The sequence below is a fragment of the Trichomycterus rosablanca genome, chromosome 18 (genome assembly GCF_030014385.1).
Source record: "Trichomycterus rosablanca isolate fTriRos1 chromosome 18, fTriRos1.hap1, whole genome shotgun sequence".
Taxonomy (NCBI): Eukaryota; Metazoa; Chordata; class Actinopteri; order Siluriformes; family Trichomycteridae; genus Trichomycterus; species Trichomycterus rosablanca.
In genome coordinates this window covers 19,354,305-19,378,472 of record NC_086005.1, presented here as the reverse complement: position 1 = coordinate 19,378,472, position 24,168 = coordinate 19,354,305, and the positions used below count along the sequence as shown (strand labels likewise).

Here is a 24,168-nt window from a genome sequence, read left to right as displayed (position 1 = left end):
CTACTTTTCATTGTGTCAAAGTGTCATTTTGTCAGTGTTGTCCCATGAAAAGATATACTTAAATATCTGCAGAAATGTGAGGGGTGTACTCACTTTTGTGATACACTGTATGTAAAGTTAATGAACAGAGAGAAAAGATAGGAACACAAAGGTTATATCCGCAGGAAAGACCACTAACTTAATCACTGTGGTGGACAGCTTTTGCTTACTGGGATCAATTATTAACAGCAAAGGAGCCAGCAATCTGGAAATACGACACAGTCTGGCACTTGGCAGAACAAGAATAATAGAAGGAAGTGGAAAAGATTTTCAGATGTAATGACTTGTCTCTTTAAATAAAGATCAGAATATGGTCTCTATGGTTCTTTATGGATGTAAAACCTAGACATTAACAAAGCAGGACAGGAAGAAGGGCAATGCCTTAAAATTTTGAAGTTGGCAAATACTTTTGAGAGTTCCTTGAACAGCAAAGAAGACGAACAAATGGATCCTTCACCAAATCAAATCTAAACTCTCACTCAAAGCCTAAATAACCAAACTGAAGGTCTGTTATTTTTGACACATTATGAAAAAAAGCTTTTATATTGGAAAATATATTAATACTTGGAGGAGTTGAAGGTAAAATAGTACCCTGCATGGGAACCCTGACTGGTCTGCGGCTATGCAGCCCCATACACAACAAACTGTGATGCACTGTGTATTCTGACACCTTTCAATCAGAACCTGCATTAACATCTTCAGCAGTTTGAGCTACAGTAGCTCATCTGTCTGTCTGTCTGTCTGTCTGTCTGTCTGTCTGTCTGTCTGTCTGTCTGTCTCTCTATGTACCTAATCTGTCTAGTTAATTCCCTTTTGCATTTGTGACCTCCACCCTATGCATGATGCCCACGCTGGCCAGGACGGGCAACCCAGTAAATGCTGTCCTTTTCTTTTTCACTAAATATCGAGCCGCTCAGGTGGCGCAGCGGTAAAAACACACGCTAGCACACCAGAGCTGGGATCTCGAATACATCGTATTGAATCTCAGCTCTGCCATCCAGCTGGGCTGAGTGGCCACATGAACAACGATTGGCCTGTTGTTCATATAGGGGTGGGGTATGAAGCCTGATAGGGACACCTCGTGGCTGATGCAGCTATGACCTCTGCTGGCTGCACAGAGGCGGGGAAAGAGTGTGTTGATCAGGGTGTGTCTCTGTACACAAGGCTGATTCGCATATATGCACTCGCCTAGTGTGGGTGACAAAATGCATACGGCTGCTGCCCACGTGTCAGAAGGGGCATGGGTTAGCTTCGTTCTCCTCAAATCAGAGCGGCGGTCGGCATTAGTGGAAAGGAGGAACGACGCAATCGGGCAGTTGGACGCGCTAAAGTCGGAAGAAATAGGGGATAAAATGCATAAACAAAACATATACATAAAAAAAGCTACAATACAGCTACAACATATGCTGCCTTCAAGACGTCCCCAATAGAGAATGTGTGGAGAATTTTGAAACGGAAAATGCGACAACGACGACCACGTACTGTTGCACATCTTAAGACGTTGTTTGCAGGAAGAATGGGACAAAATAAAAGCTGAAACACTAAATCTCTTGGTATCCTCGGTGCCAAAACGTCTTTTAAGTGTAGTGAAAAGGAATGGCAACAAGTTGAAGTTGAGCAGACAAAACATGAAATATCTCAGGTTTATCCTGTCTGCAATGGAATAAAAGTCAAAGTAAATGTAAGAAACTCCATGTTTTGGGGTTGTAATATTCCTGGTGCTAATGTGTGACATCATCAACCAAGCTGGAACAGAAACTAATTTATTTTTCCCCTTTGTACCACACATATCCCACCAATTGAATTAAAAAAAAAAACTAAATCCCTCATTAAAATAAATAAACCTTTTACAGTCTATGAACCTTCATGTTTACAAACTGGGCAACATTAAAACAACATTAGGTTAGAGACAAAGCTAAACCACGGCCACACAAAATAGATGCTGGGAATAATTACGTCACCACAAACCACAAACCCATTCCATTTGATAATCCAGTACAAGCATGTGATGTGATTAATGCCTTTCTCTTTACCATTATGAGTTTTCAACAAACTCATTAAGTTTGTTTGTTGGCAGAGGCTCCCACAAACACGCAGTCTTAAGAATGCAGAACAGTCTTAGCAGGGGTGGATTAGTGCATTAGACTGATCCACCACTTGAGCGCCCTTCTATATAATTAATTTCATAATGTTATATAGAGTAGCAATGGGTGTGTAAGAAACATCAGACTCAGTAATTACAACCCCAAATTAGAAAATCAACTTCATTTCATTTATTAATAAACATCCATTCCTGCATTTCAGGCCTGCAAAACATTCCAAAACACGCTGGGACAGTAAAGCATTTACCACTTTGTAATGTTACCATTCCTTTTCACCACAATTAAAACACGTTTTGGCACCGAGGATACCAAGCGATTTATTTTGTCCCATTCTTCCTGCAAACATGTCTTAAGATGTCTGCAAAATTCTCCACACATTCTCTATTGGGGACAGGTCAGGGCTGCAGGCAGGCCAGTCCAGTACCCGCAGCCATGCCTTTGTAATGTGTGCAGCATGTGGTTTTGCATTGTCTTGTTGAAAAATGCATGGACGTCCCTGGAAAAGATGATGTCTTGAAGGCAGCACATGTTGCTCTAAGATCTCAATGTACTTTTCTGCATTAATGCTGCCATCACAGAAGTGTAAATGACCTTTGCCAAGGGCACTGACACAGCCCCATACCATGACAGCCCCTGGCTTTTGGACTTGTCGCTGATAACAGTCTGGATGGTCCTTTTTTGTCTTTGGTCCGGAGCACACGACGTCCATTTTTTCCAATAAAGACCTGGCATGCTGATTCATCTGACCACAATACACGTTTCTACTGTGTGATGGTCCATCCTAGATGCTTCAGAGCCCAGAGAACGTCGCTTCTGGACATGGTTAACATAAGGCTTCTTTTTTGCACAGTAAAGTTTTAAGTGGCATTTGTGCATGTAACTCTGTATTGTAGTGCTTGACAAAGGTTTGCCAAGGTAATCCCTCACCCATGTGGTTATATCAGCATTTGTTGAAGTTGAATGTTGCATATCAGCAACATTGTTTTTAAACATTTCAATCATTTTCTCATACATTTGTTGACAAACTGGAGATCCTCTGATCATCTTTGCTTATCAAAGACTCAGCCTTTCCTGGATGCTGCTTTTGTACCAAACCATGATTACAATCACCTGTTGACATCACCTGTTTGGAATCACATCATTATTTAGTTTTTTCACCTCATTACTAGCCCTAAATTGCCCCCATCCCAACTTTTTTTGAAATGTGTTGCAGGCCTGAAATGCAGGAATGGAGGTATATTAAATACATGACATGAAATTTATTGGGTTCAAACTGTCTGCAATGAAATAAAAGTCAAAGTAAATGTAAGGAACACTGTGTTTTTATTTTATTTGCATTTTCCATGCTGTCCAAACTTTTTCTGATTTTGGGTTGTAAAAGCATTTTCTACAAACGTTTAGCCAGATACTGTAGCATCTAGGAAACTAGCAATTTTTTCAGGTCCTTGTGACCGATATCCAACAATCAGTTGGAAGTTGCCCACTTACAGACAGCATACAGTGTCCCAAGGCAACAATCTAACCCTGGTGCCCAGGTCTCTCATTACTGTGTTGTGCATACGCTGTGTGACAAAGCTAACCACAGGCACAGGAAACAGATGTTGGGAATAATTAAGCCACCACAAACCACAAACCCAATTCACTTGATAATCCGGCACAAGTGTGTGATTGATGCTCTCTATTTACCATTATGACATTCATATGAACTTGTTAAGTTTGTTTGTTGGCAGAGGCGTCTCAGAATACCCAGTTTAAGGACTGTAAAAGAAGAACCACATATTTTTTAAAGCATGAGGAATTATGGGACAGTATGGAAAATGCAAATAAAATACAAATACAGTGTTCCTTTGACTTTTATTTGATTGCAGGCAGGATAAACCTGAGATAATTTATGTTTTGTCTGCTCAACTTCATTTCATTTATTAATATACCTCCATTCCTGCATTTCAGGCCTGCAACACATTCCAAAAGAAGTGGGGACGGAGACAATTTTGGGCTAGTAATGAGAAGAAAAAAAAAAATAATGATGTGATTTCAAACAGGTCAACAGCTGATTGTAATCATGGTTTAGTACAAAAGCAGCATCCAGGAAAGGCTGAGTCTTTGGATTTGCATATTTCTCCCTCTACAGTGCATAATATTATTAAACAATTCAAGGAATCGGAAGGAATTTCAGTGCGTAAAGGCCAAGGGTGCAAGCTTAAGCTGAACGCACGTGATCTTCGATCCCTCAGACGACACTGCATCAAGAACCACCACTCAACAATAGCTGATATAACCACATGGATGAGGGATTACTTTGGCAAACCTTTGTCAAGCACTACAATACAGAGTTACATGCACAAATGCCACTTAAAACTTTACTGTGCAAAAAAGAAGCCTTATGTTACCCATGTCCAGAAGCAGCGTCGACTTCTCTGGGCTCGGAGGCATCTAGGATGGACCATCACACAGTAGAAACGTGTATTGTGCCAACAAGACAATGCAAAACCACATGCTGCACACATTACAAAGGCATGGCTGTGGAAGAAAAGGGTACGGGTACTACACTGGCCTGACTGCAGTCCAGATCTATCCCCAATAGAGAATGTGTGGAGAATTTTGAAACGGAAAATGCGACAACGACGACCCCGTACTGTTGCACATCTTAAGACGTGTTTGCAGGAAGAATGGGACAAAATAAAAGCTGAAACACTAAATAGCTTGGTATCTTTGGTGCCAAAACGTCTTTTAAGTGCGGTGAAAAGGAATGGCAACATTACAAAGAGGTAATTGCTTTACTGTCCCAACTTTTTTTGGAATGTGTTGCAGGCCTGAAGTTCAGGAATGGATGTTTATTAATAAATGAAATAAAGTTGACCAGATAAAACATGAAATATCTCAGGATCATCCTGTCTGCAATCAAATAAAAGTCAAAGTAAATGTAAGGAACTCTGTGTTTTTTTTATTATTTGCATTTTTCATACTGTCCCAACTGGTTATATTGTAACCTGTCCATGACCTTATGGGTCTCATTCCAGCAACACAGTCAAATAATATGGAGTTGCCCCTATACCAAATCACAGTCTAAAAAGCCTGCTGTGATTCCCAAACTGCATCAGGGTGAACAGAAAACACAAGGCAGAGAAAAGCTTCAGGTTGGTTGTATAAGGCAACTGCATGGTAGTCTGCTAATCATCCTATTCCCTGTCAAAACAATAAAGCTGGCAAGCACATAACTATTTACCTAACATGGGAACACAAGGGATTAGCAGGCAGTGCACAGGCATACAGCGCATTTCAAAGGTTCAAATCTGAAGAAAAAATAATTAAAGCTGTATGACTAAAGCCTATTATAAGCTATAAGTAAGCTGAGTTTCAAACCCCCTGACAACAAAATCCATAACATTAAAACCACCTCCTTGTTTCTACACTCACTGTACATTTTATCAGCTCCACTTATCTTATAGAAGCACTTTGTTGTTCTACAATTACTAACAGTAGTCCATCTGTTTCTGTGCATGCTTATGCTTTGTTAGCCCCCTTTCATGCTGTTCTTCAATGGCCAGGACCCCCACAGGACCAATACAGAGCAGGTAATTTTTAGGTGGATCATTCTCAGCACCACAGTGACACTGACATGGTGGTGGTGTGTTAGTGTGTGTTGAGCTGGTATGAGTGGATCAGAAACAGCAGCGCTTCTGGAGTTTTTAAATACCATGTCCACTCACTGTCCACTCTATTAGACACTCCTACCCAGTTTGTCCACCTTGTAGATGTAAAGTCAGAGACGATCGCTCATCTATTGCTGCTGTTTGAGTTGGTCATGTTCTAGACCTTCATTAGTGGTCACAGGACGATGCTCACGGGGCGCTGTTGGCTGGATATTTTTGGTTGGTGGACTATTCTCAATCTAGCAGTGACAGTAAGGTGTTTAAAAACTCCAGCAGCACTGCTGTGTCTGATCCACTCACAACACACACTAACACAACACCACCATGTCAGTGTCACTGCAGTGCTGAGAATGATCCACCACCCAAATAATACCTGCTCTGTAGTGGTCCTGTGAGGGTCCTGACCATTGAAGAACAGCATGAAAGGGGGCTAACAAAGCATGCAGAGAAACAGATGGACTACAGTCAGTAATTGTAGAACTACAAAGTGCTTTTATATGGTAAGTGGAGCTGATAAAATGGACAGTGAGTGTAGAAACAAGGAGGTGGTTTTAATGTTAATGCTGATCAGTGTATTTGATCACAGAAAAATCAGGAGTCATGTCACCCACCCATACACTGATGCAGCTGTGTGTAGCTCATACTAAAAATTCTACCCAAGTAGACCATTTTTACCACATGACTTTAAACCTCGTACCTTAGGCCACTTTGGGTTGAGCAGGCGGGCTTTGACGGCATCATCCAGCGCTGCCTGGTGTTGGCCCAGTTTAAGACGAGCGGCTGAGCGGTTGCTGTAGAGGATGCAGTTCTGTGGGTCGGCACGCAACGCTTCACTGTACAGCTCCACGGCCATGCTGAAGTCGCCGTGCTGGCACGCCTCGTTACTTCGCCGGACCTTCTCCATGAACTCGGCCTTGCTCATGATCGGAGCCTCAGCCCCAGAGGACACTGCTCTGCCTGGCGTCCGTGATCCCGCTGGCAAAATCTGACAACACATGATAATGAGGTGCGTGAATATGTTGGGTGGCTTTCATTATAAAGCAACTATGGGACAAGCTATAAGCTCAAACCTCTATACACATGTTTGAATAAAGTGAAACAGGTTGAAAAGGTAAAACTTACTTAGAATTCTCATTTTGCTATACACCGACCAGGCATAACATTATGACCACTGACAGGTGAAGTGAATAACACTGAGTATATCTTCATCATGGTACCTGTTAGTGGGTGGGATATATCAGGCAGCAAGTGAACATTTTATCCTCAAAGTTGATGTGTTAGAAGCAGGAAAAATGGGCGAGCGTGAGGATTTAAGCGAGTTTGACAAGGACCAAATTGTGATGGCTAGACGACTGGGTCAGAGCATCTCAAACTGCACCTCTTGTGGGGTGTTCCCAGTCTTCAGTGGTCAGTATCTATCAAAAGTGGTCCAAGGAAGGAACAGTGGTAAACTGGCGACAGGGTCATGATGCACGTGGGGAGCGAAGGCTGGCCCGTGTGGTCTACTGAGCTACTGTAGCTCAAATTGCTGAAGAAATTAATGTTGGTTCTGACAGAAAGGTGTCAGAATACACAGTGCATCGCAGTTTGTTGCGTATGGGGCTGCATAACCGCAGACCAGTCAGGGTGCCCATGCTGATCCCTGTCCACCACCGAAAGCGGCAACAATGGGTACGTGAGCATCAAAACTGGACCACAGAGCAATGGAAAAAGGTGGCCTGGTCTGATGAATCATGTTTTCGTTTACATCACGCGTCGCACAGCTGGGGAACACATGGCACCAGGATGCACTATGGGAAGAAGGCAAGCTGGCGGAGGCAGTGTGATGCTTTGGGCAATTTCCTGTTGGGAAACCTTGGGTCCTGCCATCCATGTGGATGTTACTTTGACACGTACCACCTACCTAAGCATTGTGGCAGACCATGTACACCCTTTCATGGAAACGGTATTCCCTGATGGCTGTGGCCTCTTTCAGCAGGATAATGCACCCTGCCACAAAGCAAAAATGCTTCAGGAATGGTTTGAGGAGCACAACAAGGAATTTGAGGTGTTGACTTGGCCTCCAAATTTCCCAGATCTCAATCCAATCGAGCATCTGTGGGACGTGCTGGACAAACAAGTCCGATCCACGGAGGCCCCACCTCACAACTTACAGGAGTTAAAGGATCTGCTGCTAACATCTTGGTGCCAGATACCACAGCACACCTTCAGGGGTCTAGTGTAGTCCATGCCTCGACGGGTCAGGGCTGTTTTGGCAGCAAAAAGGGGACCAAGACAATATTAGGAAGATGGTCATAATGTTATGCCCAATCGGTGTATGTGTCCACAGCATTTTGTAAACCAAGTAAAGATATATCAAATATTTAAATGGAATGTTTTATAAATGGTATAAGTGCAGACTCTATTAAGAGCAGTTGGTATATCAGAGTGTGCAAAATACAACAGAGTAGCGATCATATTAATTTTTCATATCCTTTTAGACCTAAAAGGATTTTAGGGTGCATTTTTTTGTGTTGGAAGAGACTGCAACTGAAGTAAAGGAATCAGGAGAACGGGAGATTTACAAGACAAGAAAGAAAACACAACTTTAACATCAGCACAAAGCTTTGCCCCCAGAAGCCTGTTTTAAGCTGTCCTTGACATGCATGTAGCTCCAGCTACCGTTTACCATTGCTTTGTAGGTCACCTGATGTCATCCTGTGGTTGTTAAGTGACAACTGACTAAGCTGCCAGTCATTCTGATCAGTAGAGAGTTGTTCCTTCAGTCCGGTAGATTTGTTGTCCACAGTCTCTGCTGCTAGAGCATGTTCTCATGAACCACAGTCTTTGCAGTTATAAGAATGGAAGCAACGTGAGACCCTGGGAGCAGGTATTATTTAGGTGGTGGGTCATTCTCAGCACTGCACTGACATGGTGGTGGTGTGTTAGTGTGTGTTGTGCTGGTATGAGAGGATAAGACAAAGCAATGCTGATTGAGTTTTTAAACACCTCACTGTCACTGCTGGACTGAGAATAGTTCACCAACCAAAAATATCCAGCCAACAGCGCCCCGTGGGCAGCGTCCTGTGACCACTGATAAAGGTCTAGAAGATGACCAACTCAAACAGCAGCAATAGATAAGCGATCGTCTCTGACTTTACATCTACAAGGTGGACCAACTAGGTAGGAGTGTCTAATAGGAGGTGGTTTTAATGTTATGGCTGATCGGTGTATACTTTTCATTTAATCAGAATCTCATTAAGTGGAATGAGATGCCTGTGTTGGAATTCAGCAGATACTGCTATACATGTAGAGATGCTGATTTAAGAAAAAATCAGAGAAGACTCCAAATGTTTTGTAGATGTAAACATTCATACAGTGAATTCAGAAAGTCTTAAGGCCCCTTGACTTTTTTCATTTTTTATCGTATCGTTTGATTTTGAATGAATATAACTGCCATTTTTACTCATCAGTTTAATCTTAATCATTTAATAAATATTTAATATCTAAAGATATTAAAGAAAGTGTTCACACCCTTTGATATGCATTTTGTTTTCACCGATACTGCTTGAGATGTTTCTACTGGTAAATTAAATTTATTGGACATGATTGAGGATTGCCAACACCTGCCTATATAAGGTCCCACAGTTGACAGTGCATATCAGAGCAAACTCCAAGCCATGGGGTCAAAGGAACTATCTGCAGACCTCAGAAACAGGATTGTGTCAAGGCATAGATCTGGAGAAGGGTACAGAAAAGTGGCTGCAGCGTTACAGGTCCCAAAGAGCACAGTGGCAACCATCATTCGTAAATGGAAGAAGTTTGTAACCACCAAAAATCTTCCTAGACCTGGCCGCCCGACCAAACTGAGCGATCGGGGAAGACGGGCCTTGGCCAGGAAGGTGAGCAGGAACGGAGGGTCACTCTGACAGAGCTCCAGCCTATCCTTGTGGAGATGGGAGAACCTATCAGAAGATCAACCATCCAGGTAGCACTCCACAAATCACGCCTTTATGGTAGAGTGGCCAGACAAAAGGCACCTAGAGGACTCTCAAACCATGAGAAACAAGATTCTCTGGTCTGATGAAACCAAAATGGAACATTTTCACCTGAATACCAAGCGTCACGTCTGGAGGAAACCAGGCACCGCTCATCACCTGGCTAGTGCCATCCCTACAGTGAAGCATGGTGGTGGCAGGATCATGATGTGGGGATGTTTTCAGCAGCGGGACCGGGGCAAGTAGTCCTGATAGAGGGAAAGATGAATCCAGCTAAGTACACCGAGATCCTTGAAGAAAACCTGCTCCAGAGCGCTCTGGACCTCAGATTGGGGTGAATGTTTGACAACGACCTACATGACAACGACCCGAAGCACACAGCCAAGACAACAAAGTAGTGGCTTCAGAGAAAGTCTGTGAATGTCCTTGAGTGGCTCAGCCAGAGCCCAGACCTGAATCCAAGGGAACATTAAGAAGAATGACCGAAAAAAGTCAAATATATTTTTAAATTATATATAGATCAATGCCCTGTAATTATATTAAATAGCACAAACAAAAATTGTGGTTCGAATCCTGGCTCTGCCATGCAGCCACTGTTGGGCCCTTGAGCAAGGCCCTTAACCCTCTCTGCTTCAGGGGTGCTGTGTGCTCTGACCCCAGCTTCCAAACAAGCTTAGATATTCAGAAAAATAACATTTCATTCTATAATTCTATTGAAATACTCTACTATTAAAGTAGCGAAATACAACAAAATACAACTAGCCACCTCAAAACTTCACATCTGGAGTCAAATCAAGAGGCAACAGTGACAAAAGCAGGAGGACAAATAGGAAGACAAGAGCTGAGATCTCTGGCCATGCCCCCAAAGTAAGCTAATTACTTCCAGAGAGAGAGAGAGGAAAAGCAAGAGAGAGAGAGTGAGGAATGTCACAGGATGCAAGAGCTATGACTACTGTATGAGCAGGAGAAAGCATTGCATGGTGTGGCAGACTCGTAGTTAGAGGAAAACAAAAGAGGCAGGACAGCAGATGTTCAATAAAAGACCTAAAAGAAAGCGAAAACGTCAAAGAAGGAAGAAGGAACAGACCACCACCTAGGCTTAAAGATGTGGGTGTTCCTGGTGTCCATCCAAAACACAATGACACAGTGGGTTTGAATGACAATTCTGCATTGATGGTCATTTAAATGTATTCCCACCAGCTGTGGTGTGTTTACAAGTGTACCCTCCGTCAGAAAAGCATGATGCAGTCACAACCCAAACAGGAAAACGTTTACATATCCCAAATCAGAAAAAGTTGGGACAGTATGGAAAATGCAAATAAAATAAAAACGCAGTGTTCATTACATTTACTTTGACTTTTATTTCATTGCTGACAGTTTGAACCTGAGATATTTAATGTTTTGTCTGCTTAACTTCATTTCATTTGTTAATATACCTCCATTCCTCCATTGGTACAAAGGCAGCATCCAGGAGAGGCTAAATCTTTGATATGCAAAGATGATCAGAGGATCTCCAGTTTGTCAACAAATTCATGAGAAAATGATTGAAATGTTTTAAAACAATGTACCTCAAAGAAAGATTTGAAAGGATTTGCATATTTCTCCCTCTACAGTGCATAATATCATTAAACGATTCAAGGAATCGGGAGGAATTTTAGTGCGTAAAGGCCAAGGGTGCAAGCTTAAGCTGAACGCACGTGATCTTCGATCCCTCAGACGGCACTGCATCAAGAACCGCCACTCAACAATAGCTGATATAATCACATGGGTGAGGGATTACTTTCGCAAACCTTTGTCAAGCACTACAATACAGAGTTACATGCACAAATGCCACTTAAAACTTTACTGTGCAAAAAAGAACCCTGTCCAGAAGCGGCGTCGACTTCTCTGGGCTCGGAGGCATCTAGGATGGACCATCACACAGTGGAAACGTGTATTGTGGTCAGATGAATCAGCATTCCAGGTCGTTTTTGGAACAAATGGATGCCGTGTGCTCTGGACCAAAGACTAAAAGGACCATCCAGACTCTTATCAGCAACAAGTCCAGAAGCCAGGGTCGGTCATGGCATGGGGCTGTGTCAGTGCCCTTGGCAAAGGTCATTAACACTTCTGTGATGGCAGCATTAATGCAGAAAAGTACATTGAGATCTCAGAGCAACATATGCTGCCTTCAAGACGTCATCTTTTCCAGGGACGTCCATGCATTTTTCAACAAGACAATGCAAAACCACATGCTGCACACATTACAAAGGCATGGCTGCGGACAAAGAGGGTACGGGTACTGGACTGGCCTGACTGCAGTCCTGATCTGTCCCCAATAGATAACGTGTGGAGAATTTTGAAAGAAAAAATGCGACAACGACGACCCCGTACTGTTGCACATATTAAGACGTGTTTGCAGGAAGAATGGGACAAAATAAAAGCTGAAACACTAAGGTTTGTGTGTGCGTTAATAGTCCAGGGTCGGACACAGATCAGAGCGTTGGGTGTGTGTTTAGTGAGATTATGATGGCTGATGACCACACAGGACATACCCAAACAAGACAGTGGTGGTAATTCTAGTACCACAGGTTCAGTCTGTAAGGCACACGCCTCAGCTGTAGCAACAGAACTAACGCTGCAGCAGAACCCATATGCACACATCAAGTCGTCCATAACTGTACATCACAGCGGGCGTGCACAGACCCACCGCATGAACAAACAGGCCACACGTGTCGAAACCAAAGCCAATTCCACAGTCCAAATATAACAGCTGTTGAGATTTTGCAGACACAACAACTACGAAATGAAATATAGAGTCATTTAAATTACCATGAATGGTTTGCAAAGCCATAATTAACTTTATTTGTTAAACATCTGTGAGCTGACCTTTCAAAAATGATATCAAGACTGTACACTATACACTGTATGGTTACAAATTTAAGGGTCCCTCAGGAGAGTTGTCTCAGCTGCACCCATTGCTAACAAGTGTGTAAAATGAATTACACCGATCAGCCAGAACATTAAAACCACCTCCTTGTTTCTACACTCACTGTCCATTTTATTAGCTCCACTTACCATATAGAAGCACCTTTTTAATCTGCTTTCACCCTGTTCTTCAATGGTCAGGACCCCCACAGGACCACCACAGAGCAGGTATTATTTGGGTGGTGGATCATTCTGAGCACTGCAGTGACACTGACATGGTGGTGGTGGTGTGTTAGTGTGTGTTGTGCTGGTATGAGTGGATCAGACACAGCAGCGCTGCTGGAGTTTTTCCAATACTGTGTCCACTCACTGTCCACTCTATTAGACACTCCTACCTAGTTGGTCCACCTTGTAGATGTAAAGTCAGAGACGATCGCTCATCTATTGCTGCTGTTTGAGTTGCTCATCTTCGAGACCTTCATCAGTGGTCACAGGACGCTGCCTATGGGGTGCTGTTGGCTGGATTTTTTTGGTTGGTGGAGTATTCTCAGTCCAGTAGTGACAGTGAGGTGTTTAAAAACTCCAGCAGCGCTGCTGTGTCTTATCCACTCATACCAGCACAACACACACTAACACACCACCACCATGTCAGTGCAGTGCTGAGAATGATCCACCACCCAAATAATACCTGCTCTGTAGTGGTCCTGTGGGGGCTCCTGACCATTGAAGAACAGGGAGAAATAGATGGTCAGTAATTGTAGAACTACAAAGTGCTTCTATATGGTAAGTGGAGCTGATAAAATAAACAGTGAGTGTAGAAACAAGGAGGTGGATTTAATGTTATGGCTGATCAGTTAAAGATAAAGAAGATGCTGTATGTTTTATTTTTGCTTTACTGCACTGTTCCTCCTCACATCAAAAATAGAACTAAACACGGCATTAACTCAAGCTGCAGCGTATTTCCAATAATACTCTGGGCCTCAACTCATAAAGAAGGAATTTTCAACCTGCCTTTTGGGGTCCGGCCCTGCAAAACAAATACAAAGTCAGCACATGTGTTGTTTTGCTCAATGACCACTTGACTCGGAATAGCTCAAATGTTCTGTGCCCTTCGTGCCCTCTGAAACGTGTTTTCAAATAGACAGTACATCCACCTTAATGGCAAAGCCTGTGACTGTGGGTTTTCATTCATGCTCCTTTCATTTCTGCTGAGGTCACGGGGCCAAAGCACATTCCTGTGTAAATGAAAACAAGCCTTAGCACTGGCGGGTAGCTGATAAAGAAGTAGATGCCCACTTTCACTAAAGTTATAAAGGTATTGTTTCAATGTGGCATAGCATAGCTGTGCAGCAGTTATTCTGATGCGCCTCTGTCTAAATAGCAAACACAGAGCAGATCATCCTCTTAAAAGCTGCCAAACAGGAAAAACAAACGACGAATACTGATTTAGTTCATTTTTGAGCATGTCTTTTACAACCCCAAATCAGAAAAACTTGGGACAGTATGAAAAATGCAAATAATAAAAAAAAACATATTGACTTTGACTTTTATTTCATTGCAGACAGGATGAACCTGAGATATTTCATGTTTTATCTGGTAAACTTTATTTCATTTAGTAATAAACATCCATTCCTGCATTTCAGGCCTGTAACACATTCCAAATAAAGTTGGGACAGTAAAGCATTTACCACTTTGTAATATAATGTGATTTAGTGTTTCAGGTTTTATTTTGTCCCATCCTTCCTGCAAACACGTCTTAAGATGTGCAACAGTACAGGGTCGTCGTTGTTGCATTTTTCAGGTCAGGACTGCAGGCAGGCCAGTCCAGTACCCGTACCCTCTTCTTCCATAGTCATGCCTTTGTAATGTGTGCAGCATGTGGTTTTGCATTGTCTTGTTGAAAAATACATGGACGTCCCTGGAAAAGATGACGTCTTGAAGGCAGCATATGTTGCTCTAAGATCTCAATGTACTTTTCTGCATTAATGCTGCCATCACAGAAGTGTAAATGACCTTTGCCAAGGGCACTGACACAGCCCCATACCATGACAGACCCTGGTTTTTGAACTGATAACAGATAACAGTCTGGATGGTCCTTTTTGTGTTCCATTTTTTCCTGGAATGCTGATTCATCTGACCACAATACACGTTTCCACTGTGTGATGGTCCATGCTAGATGCCTCCGGGCCCAGAGAAGTCGACGCCACTTCTGGACATGGTTAACATAAGGCTTCTTTTTTGCACAGTAATGTTTTAAGTGGCATTTGTGCATGTAACTCTGTATTGTAGTGCTTGACGAAGGTTTGCCAATGTAATCCCTCGCCCATGTGATTATATCAGCATTTGTTGAGTGGCGGTTCTTGATGCAGTGCCGTCTGAGGGACCGAAGATCACCGGCGTTCGGCTTAAGCTTGCGCCCTTAGCCTTTTCGAACTAAAATTCCTCCCGATTTCTTAAATTATGCTGTTTAATAATATTATGCACTGTAGAGGGAGAAATATGCAAATCCCTTCCAATCTTTCTTTGAGGTACATTGTTTTTAAACATTTCAATCATTTTCTCACACATTTGTTGACAAACTGAAGATCCTCTGATCATCTTTGCTCATCAAGGACTCAGCCTTTCCTGGATGCTGATTTTGTACAAAACAATGATTACAATCACCTGTTGACATCACCTGTTTGGAATCACATCATTATTTAGTTTTTTCACCTCATTACTAGCTCTAAACCCCCGTCCCAACTTTTTTTTGAATGTGTTGCAGACCTGAAATGCAGGAATTAAGGTATATTAACAAATGAAATGAAGTTGAGCAGACAAAACATGAAATATCTCAGGTTCAAACTGTCTGCAATCAAATAAAGTCAAAGTAAATGTAAGAAACTCTGTGTTTTTATTTTATTTGCATTTTCCATACTGTCCCAACTTCATTTTTATATTTAACCACTACTTTATCCTGATCAGGGTCATGCTGGGTCCAGCTTTCCTAGAATCACTGGGCGCAATGCAGTAACACATGCCAAGCAGGATGCCCCACCAATAATATCTGTATGTAGATGCCTGACTGGGCATTCAAACCTTGGATCACACCTTGCGCCACCTGAGTACCTCAGATTAGGTAATATTGTGTAATATTTAGTCCTACTCAGTCCAATCTACAGCTAACAATACTGAATGAGAAAAGACAAGCTTAACAATGCGCGTTATTCTCTATAGAGCAAAGGTCAAAACCAACAAATAAGAAAAGATAGATGAGGCAAGCCAAAAAGTTGTAACATACAAGGCTCAGACTCCCTGTAGTTGTCCATTTGGCCTCCTCTGGAAGCATTGCATTTATTTGCCTCCTTCTGCCCTGTAAAGCCCTTATTTGCCGAAGCCCTGTAATGGATTGGCACACTGCCCAGGATATTCCTACCTATATATATATATATGAGAATATATATATATATATATTATATAATATATTATATATATTATATAAATATATATATATAATTTTTTGAATTTTCTATTTTTCCTACTTTTTCTCCCCTAATCTAGTCGTGTCCAATTACCTTGAATGCGTCCTCTATACAGATTCGACCCTTCACTGCTGACTGAGGACGCCTCTCAACTGACATACGCCCCCTCCGGCACGTACAGTCAGTACAGACCGCATTTTTCACCTGCACGAGTCGAGTTCATACACTTTCGGGCACTGTGTACGGAGGGCCACACCCCCATCAGCATTATTCCTCAGCCCTGTGCAGGCGGCATCAGTCAGCCAGCAGGGGCCGCGGTTGCACCAGTTATGAGGACCTATGAACCGACTTTTTTAGCCCTATGAACAACAGCCAATCGTTGTTCGTGCAGCCGCCCAGCCCAGTCGGAAAGGCAGAGCCGAGATTCGATACGATGTATTCGAAACCCCAACTCTGGTGCGTTAGCGTACTTTACCGCTGCGCCACCTGAGCCGGCCGGAGGTAATTATATTTAAGCTTCCTGCCAACATGGGCATGTTTTACCAAAAAATAGAAGACTTTTTTGCTGGCTAGATCACATTATTTATTACATTTAACCACAGTAACTGCTTCATTCTAAGCTAAGTTCCAGAAACTAGGTTCAAAACCAGGTTCCTTAGCGTCCTGATAATTTGTTGCAACACTGTGCAAAACTGTTATATTTTATTATTATCCACTAAATACTGATTTTGTGCTTATCTTTTGTTTATCTAAATAATGAATGCCCTTTTATTTTTGATGTAGGTACAAACTCTGCAAAACAATGCTGCACATTTTCCTTTTTGTGTAAAAAAAACTGAAATGAAATAAATCCCACATTAAATAAATAAATGAATAATATAAATAAAGAAAGTATCCTCACATGAATAAATTTGGCTGGAAAATTACGAACCTGGCAACCCTGTAGTGACGTCAACCAGGCGAAGTGAATAGCGCCAGTGCCCTCTGCTGTTTAAAGTGAATATCGATTCATTATACATGTAAACCGATTTGAATCATTACACATGTGAATCGATTTTTAACAGTCTTGCGGTGCATCGTTGCATCCCTATTATCCACACATATGCAGTGCAACTAAAAATTGCTGACCAAGCTCAGGATTATTTAGGAAAGTTGAGGATCAATAAGCAGTAAATTTGAAGTTGTTATAGAGTTATGCTTTGCAACAGTCAACACAGTCTAAAAACCTCCATAAAATGTACAGGTCAATACATGATAAATTGTACAAGTTCAACTCATAAATAAAAGTGTTCAACCTTGAAAGTTTGTGTACCTGAATTTCATTGTCCTCGTCTGCTTTATGTTGCAAAATAGCCGTGTTATGGCTTGGATTATGGCAACATTGTTTTTTCCACATTACAGTGAAAAAGTGGAAGTTAATTATGCACATTGTTCCATGGCATACAAATTACACAGTGGTAGTGCTGGGCGGTATGACAGTACATTCGGTATACCGTCTTTGATTCCTCATACCGTATGGATTTTTCAAATATCGTCATACCGTAGCATAGAACAGCTGCAGGCTTCAGTAGGCAGCGAATCATTTAATACTGTTTGCCGCTAAAAGTGCTATGAAGCGCTGTGCAGATAAGATACAGCTCAGGAGTAAGGCAGATAGCATTGGCATGACAGTGTTAACGGATGAGAGAGGCTTCCTCAATATTGTGAAAAAAATAAACAAAAACAGATGCAGGATGAAGAGAGGAAGACCAAACATGCACCGGAAGAACCTGCCAAAGAAATGAGCCGTGTTGGCAGTTTAAAACAGACTAAAACACTATTCTATGTACTTATGACAGTAGAATAAGCCACAGACATAAAAAATCCCAGTCATACAAAAAAAAAAACATACCGTGAATCTTTAAAAATACTGTGATACAAATTTCTGGTCATACCACCCAGCCCTACATGTTTAGCATTATTAATGGCTAAACATTTTATAGTTATTGCAATAAATTGTCGTTCCTGTATTTAAGTATTTAGGGCAGAAATGTTCTGTTAACAGATAATTGGAAAGTGGAAGTTATGGATCCTCCATCATCTGGCATAAAGCTACCACAGCACCCCACAATTAGAACACCATACCAACAGTCAAGCATACTGGTGGTACTGTGACGGTGTGGGAAAGCTTTGCCTCTTCAGCTTTTTACCAAAAATAAATCCCAGAGCCTTTACCTTAACCACAATAAACACACGTGGGATAAACTGAGGCACTGGATTCGAGACTAAATTAACGAAATACAAAATACTTCATATACTCCATTTATTTGAATAAAGGAAAAGGGTTTGATCATCAGTCTGTGGTCTGAAGCTTCAGCAATCAAGTTATGCAAAAAGACAAGTGACAAGTGATCCAAACAATACAAGAAAAAGGCCACCATTCAACAGCCATTCAAAGTAACACAATTAAGGTGCTGGAATGGCTTATTTAAAGTCCTGACTTGAACTCCAGTAAGATGCTGTGGCAGGACCTTAAACTGCTTTTCAAGTTTAAAAGCCTGCCAGTGTGGCTGAATTAAAGCAATTCTAATACTTGGTTGATGGCAGCAATTACAGCTTCAAGGCATCTTGGGAAAGAAGCTACGAGCTTGGCACACTTGTTTCTGGAAATTTTTGCCCATTCCTCTTGGCATATCCTTCCAAGCTCCGTCAGGTTGGATGGGGAGCGTCGGTACACAACCATGTTCAGCTCCTTCCACAGATGTTCGATTGGATTCAGGTCTGGGCTCTGGCTGGGCCACTCAAGGACATTCACAGACTTTCTCCGAAATCACTCCTTTGTTGTCTTGGCTGTGTGATTCGGGTCGTTGTCATGTTGGAAGGTAAACCTTCACTCCAGTCTGAGGTCCAGGTTTTCTTCAAGGATCTCGGTGTACTTAGCTGCATTCATGTTTCCCTCTATCAGGACTAGTCGCCCCGGTCCCTCTGCTGAAAAACATCCCCACATCATGATGCTGCCACCGACATGCTTCAGTGTAGGGATGGCCATTAGCCGGGTGATGAGCGGTGCCTGGTTTCCTCCAGATGTGACGCTTGGTATTTAGGCCAAAAAGTTCAATTTTGGTTTCATTAGATCAGAGAATCTTGTTTCTCATGGTTTGAGAGTCCTCTAGGTGCCTTTTGGCAAACTCCAAGCGGGCTGTCATGTGCATTTTACTAAGGAGTGGCTTCCATCTGGCTACTCTACCATAAAGGTGTGATTGGTGGAGTGCTGCCTGGATGGTTGATCTTGTGATAGGTTCTCCCATCTCCACAAGGATACACTGGAGCTCTGTCAGAGTGACACTCAGCTTTCTGCTTACCGTCCTGGCCAAGGCCCGTCTTCCCCGATCGCTCAGTTTGGTCGGGCGGCCAGGTCTAGGAGGATTTTTGGTGGTTCCAAACTTCTTCCATTTAGGAATGATGGTGGCCACTGTGCTCTTTGGGATGTGTAAAGCTGCAGCAATTTTTCTGTATCCTTCTCCAGATCTATGCCTTGACACAATCCTGTTTCTGAGGTCTGCAGATAATTCCTTTGATCCCATGGCTTGGAGTTTGCTCGGATATGCACTGTCAACTGAGGGACCTTATATAGGCAGGTGTTGGCAATCCCCAATCATGTCCAATCAATTGAATTTACCACAGATGGACTCCAATTACATTGTAGAAACATCTCGAGCAGGATCAGTGAAAACAAAATGCACCTCAGCTCACGTTTGGGTGTCATATCAAAGGGTGTGCACACTTGTGTACATATGATATTTTACATTTTTAATAAATTAGCACAAATGTCTAAAAACCTGCTTTCACTTTGTCATTATGGGTTATTTTGTGTAGAATTTTGTGACAAAAAATGAACTATTATAGAATGAGTCTGTAATGTAATAAAACAGGGAGAAGGTGAAGTTTAACATCTGCTAGTTCTTGACAAAACAACTGTAAATCCTCTTTGAGAATAATTTTGATATTACAAGAGACAATGCATGACTGAGTTTTCCGGAGTTTACGAAGATCTGAAAAGATGTGTTAAATCTTCTCAGCCTAAGCACAAAAGAAAACACAGGTGTGACCATCACTCTAAGAAAAAAAAGCATAAAACTGTCACAAATACGTCATAGTTGTTAGGCTGTAACCACAACAGATGCTCTGCAGGATCTACAAGAGCATAACTGGTCAGAATGCTACTTCAGTATCCAGCACCTGCCATAAGGACATAATCATACCTGTACAGCAATAGCATGCACATTGTTGCATACACATGAGGTCCTGGAAGGTCTAAGTCTAACACACCTGTACCCTACACTATAATATTCACTATACACTGATCAGCCATAACATTAAAACCATCTCCTTATATCTACACTCACTGATCATTTTATCAGCTCTACTTACCATATAGAAGCATTTTGTAGTTCTACAATTACTGACTGTAGTCTATCTGTTCCTCTACATACTTTTTAACCTGCTTTAACCATGTTCTTCAATGGTCAGGACCCCCACAGGACCACCACAGAGCAGGTATTACTTAGGTGGTGGATCATTCTCAGCACTGCAGTGACACTGACATGGTGGTGGTGTGTTAGTGTTAGACTTTTATTTGATTGCAGACAGTTTGAGCCCAAGATATTTCATGTTTTGTCTGCTCAACTTCATTTCATTTGTTAATAAACATCCATTCCCGCATTTCAGGCCTGCAACACATTCCAGAAAAAGTTGGGACGGGTACAATTTAGGGCTAGTAATGAGGTGATGAAAGCTAAATAATAATGTGATTCCAAACAGGTGATGTCAACAGGTGATTGTAATCATGGTTTGGTACAAAAGGCTGAGTCTTTGATGAGCAAAGATGATCAGAGGATCTCCAGTTTGTCAACAAATGTGTGAAAAAATGATTGAAATGTGTAAAAACAATGTACCTCAAAGAAAGATTAGAAGGGATTTGCATATTTCTCCCTCTACAATGCATAATATCATTAAACAATTCAAGGAATTAGGAGGAATTTCAGTGCGTAAAGGCCAAGGGCGCAAGCTTAAGCTGAACGCCCGTGATCTTCGATCCCTCAGACGGCACTGCATCAAGAACCGCCACTCAACAATAGCTGATATAACCACATGGGTGAGGGATTACTTTGGCAAACCTTTGTCAAGCACTACAATACAGAGTCACATGCACAAATGCCACTTAAAACTTTACTGTGCAAAAAAGAAGCCTTATGTTCGCCATGTCCAGAAGCGGCGTCGACTTCTCTGGGCTGGGAGGCATCTAGGATGGACCATCACACAGTGGAAACGTGTATTGTCCAAAAGCCAGGGTCTGTCATGGTATGGGGCTGTGTCAGTGCCCTTGGCAAAGGTCGTTTACACTTCTGTGACGGCGGCATTAATGCAGAAAAGTACACATTACAAAGGCATGGCTGCGGAAGAAGAGGGTACGGGTACTGGACCGGCCTGCCTGCAGTCCTGACCTGTCCCCAACAGAGAACGTGTGGATCATTTTGAAACGGAAAACGCGACAACGGCGAACCCCGTACTGCTGAAGACGTGTTCGCAGGAAGAATGGGACAAAATGCAAGAAATATCTCAGGTTCACCCTGTCTGCAATGAAATAAAAGGCACTTTCCCATGCTGTGCCAACTTTTTCTGATTTAGGGTTGTAAATTGTAACACCCCTAACCCTCAAAATCTATCCTCGGTTGTTCAGGTAACTCTTTAATGACCTCAGCTTGGGTTGTGGTGCAACATTGCTGCAAATGTAAGGCTGCAGCAAAGGGAAACAAAGGAAGCAAAACAAGAACATAAACAAAAGAGTGAAACTTCTCAGGTAGTCCAAAAAAAAAAGGACTTAATTCTTGTTTTGGTGCAAAACTTGCAATGTTAAACACTTCTCAGATATCAGAGAGATGAACTGCTGGCCAAAAAGCGTCATCATGCTTTGCTGGTGATACCCGTTTGCTCATGAGTCTCAGTGTTTCAGATCCAAGTCACAAGACAAGTAAAAAAAAACTCATATTTTATTTACAGACCGGTTGTTTACCTTCTCTCTTCTCGCTCCTGGTTTCTGCATCCTGTCCCGTTTAGGTTTCCAACAACAGCAGCAGCAGCAGCAACGTGAAACTTTCAGCCCATGATAGTTTCAAACGGAACCGAGGAGAAACCGGGCCGCGTACAGCCAGCAGAACCGTATAAATCGAGCGTCGGTACAGCAGGAGTCTTTGCACGAACTCGGACATTCACAGTTAGTCCAGGAACAACCAGCAGCTCCTGCAGACAAAGTTATTCCGGGCAAAGAACGCCATGTTGTCAAAGCCGCTTTTCTCGCGTTTTTTTCCCCCTTGTAGCAGGATTTTCCCTCCTGGTAGAGGCGGATCAGTGTGGCATGGAAGCGGCTGAGGGCTCAATTAACTATTCGTGACATCAGGCTGGAGTTGTGTTACCTACTGCAGCACAGATCAGCCATAACATTAAAACCACCTCCTTGTCTCTACACTCACTGTACATTTGATCAGCTCCACTTACCACATAGAAGCACTTCTAAAAAAGTTCTACAATTACTGACTGTAGCCCATCTGTTTCTCTGCATACCTTTTTAGCCTGCTTTCACCCCGTTCTTCAATGGTCTTTTTCAGTCACGGCACCCTTTAAAAGTATGCAAAATCTCAAGTCACCCCAGTCTAAAATGTATTAAAAAACTTACTTTTAATGGGAAACCTGAGCCTGGGATGAAGCACACAATCGCCCTATTCTGGCAGGGACGGATGAGAGGCAGACTCGGAGCTCCTGGTCCAGAGCCCTCAGTCGCTCCCTGTACTTGTTTTTGATGTAAGTTAGGCTCGAAAAGCTCAGTTCGCACCAAGAACGAATCAGATTTAACATAATTAAACAAGTTTATAGCTTATTTTTCAATTATTTGTCATTATACTAAGAGCACTGCTTCTTTTCTGCATGTTCTCTCTGTAGCTCGGTTACGGCTCTCTCAACTCAAATTTAAAAGAAGCTTTATTGGCATGACGAATAAAGACATTCGTATTGCCAAAACAAGTTAGAGAAAAATAATAAAAATAACAATAAGAAAGAACAAATATATACAAAACAGTTACATGTGCAAAAAAAAGAAAAAAAAAGAAAATATAATAACATTAATAGAAAAGTGCAAAATAATAACAATAAAAATTATAATATTTACAGTAATGAGTGTGAAAGCTTCTTTTGAGTTTGAGTGTGTGTGTGTGTGTGTGTGTGCGTGTGTGTCTCGCTCTCTCTCTCTGTGTGTGTGTGTGTGTGTGTGTGTGTGTGTGTCTCGCTCACTCTCCGCTCTCCGTTTTTGGATTTGAATTTCGACAATAAACAGCTCTTATTATAACTGATTAATTCCCTCTACTGATGCAGCGGAAAAACTGCGCAGAAATAAAAATATATATATTATAACGGCTCCCAGAGGCGCGACTCGGTTCCTTTCGTTCATTTTAAAGAGCCGTTCAATAGAATCGGATCGTTCGCGAACGACCCACCACTATCAGAATATTTTTGATATTAGCCTTTCCCCGGTTGAGAAAGGCTACCCTAGACTACCACAGCTCTGGTGGGTCGTTCTCAGCACTGCAGTAACACTGACATGGTGGTGGTGTATTAGTGTGTGTTGTGCTGGTATGAGTGGATCAGACACAGCAGCGCTGCTGGAGTTTTTCAATACCGTGTCGGTCCACCTTGTAGACGTAAAGTCAGAGGCGATCGCTCATCTATTGCTGCTGTTTGACTTGGTCATCTTCTAGATCTTCATCACTGGTCACACTAGTCTTGCTCGACTTGATCCTCCACCCAGGACTAGAGGAAGACAAGCATCAAGGCTCTTCTCTGTACTGGCACCCAAATGGCGGAACGAACTTCCTCTGTCTGAACATCGGAGTATCTTGCTATCTTTAAAAAACTATTAAAAACCCTTTTTTCTAACCACTTACTTACTAACACACTTTTCCATTAAAAAAACAAGACAAAAAAAAACCACTTTGGTTCT

At 42.2% G+C, this 24,168-nt stretch overlaps 1 protein-coding gene across 1 annotated transcript in view; it reads right to left on the bottom strand.

Moving 5' to 3' along the window:
- The window catches only part of ttc28 (tetratricopeptide repeat domain 28), a 413,424-nt gene extending 391,017 nt beyond the window's left edge, over positions 1 to 22,407 (bottom strand). Inside the window, exons 1-2 of the mRNA XM_063013621.1 lie at positions 22,192 to 22,407; positions 6,492 to 6,779 (exon numbers count right to left, since the gene is read on the bottom strand). Of these exons, the coding sequence (XP_062869691.1) occupies positions 6,492 to 6,779; positions 22,192 to 22,221 (318 nt within the window). The 5' untranslated portion in view covers positions 22,222 to 22,407. The remainder of the gene's footprint in view (positions 1 to 6,491; positions 6,780 to 22,191) is intronic.
- Positions 22,408 to 24,168: the final 1,761 nt, after the last annotated feature.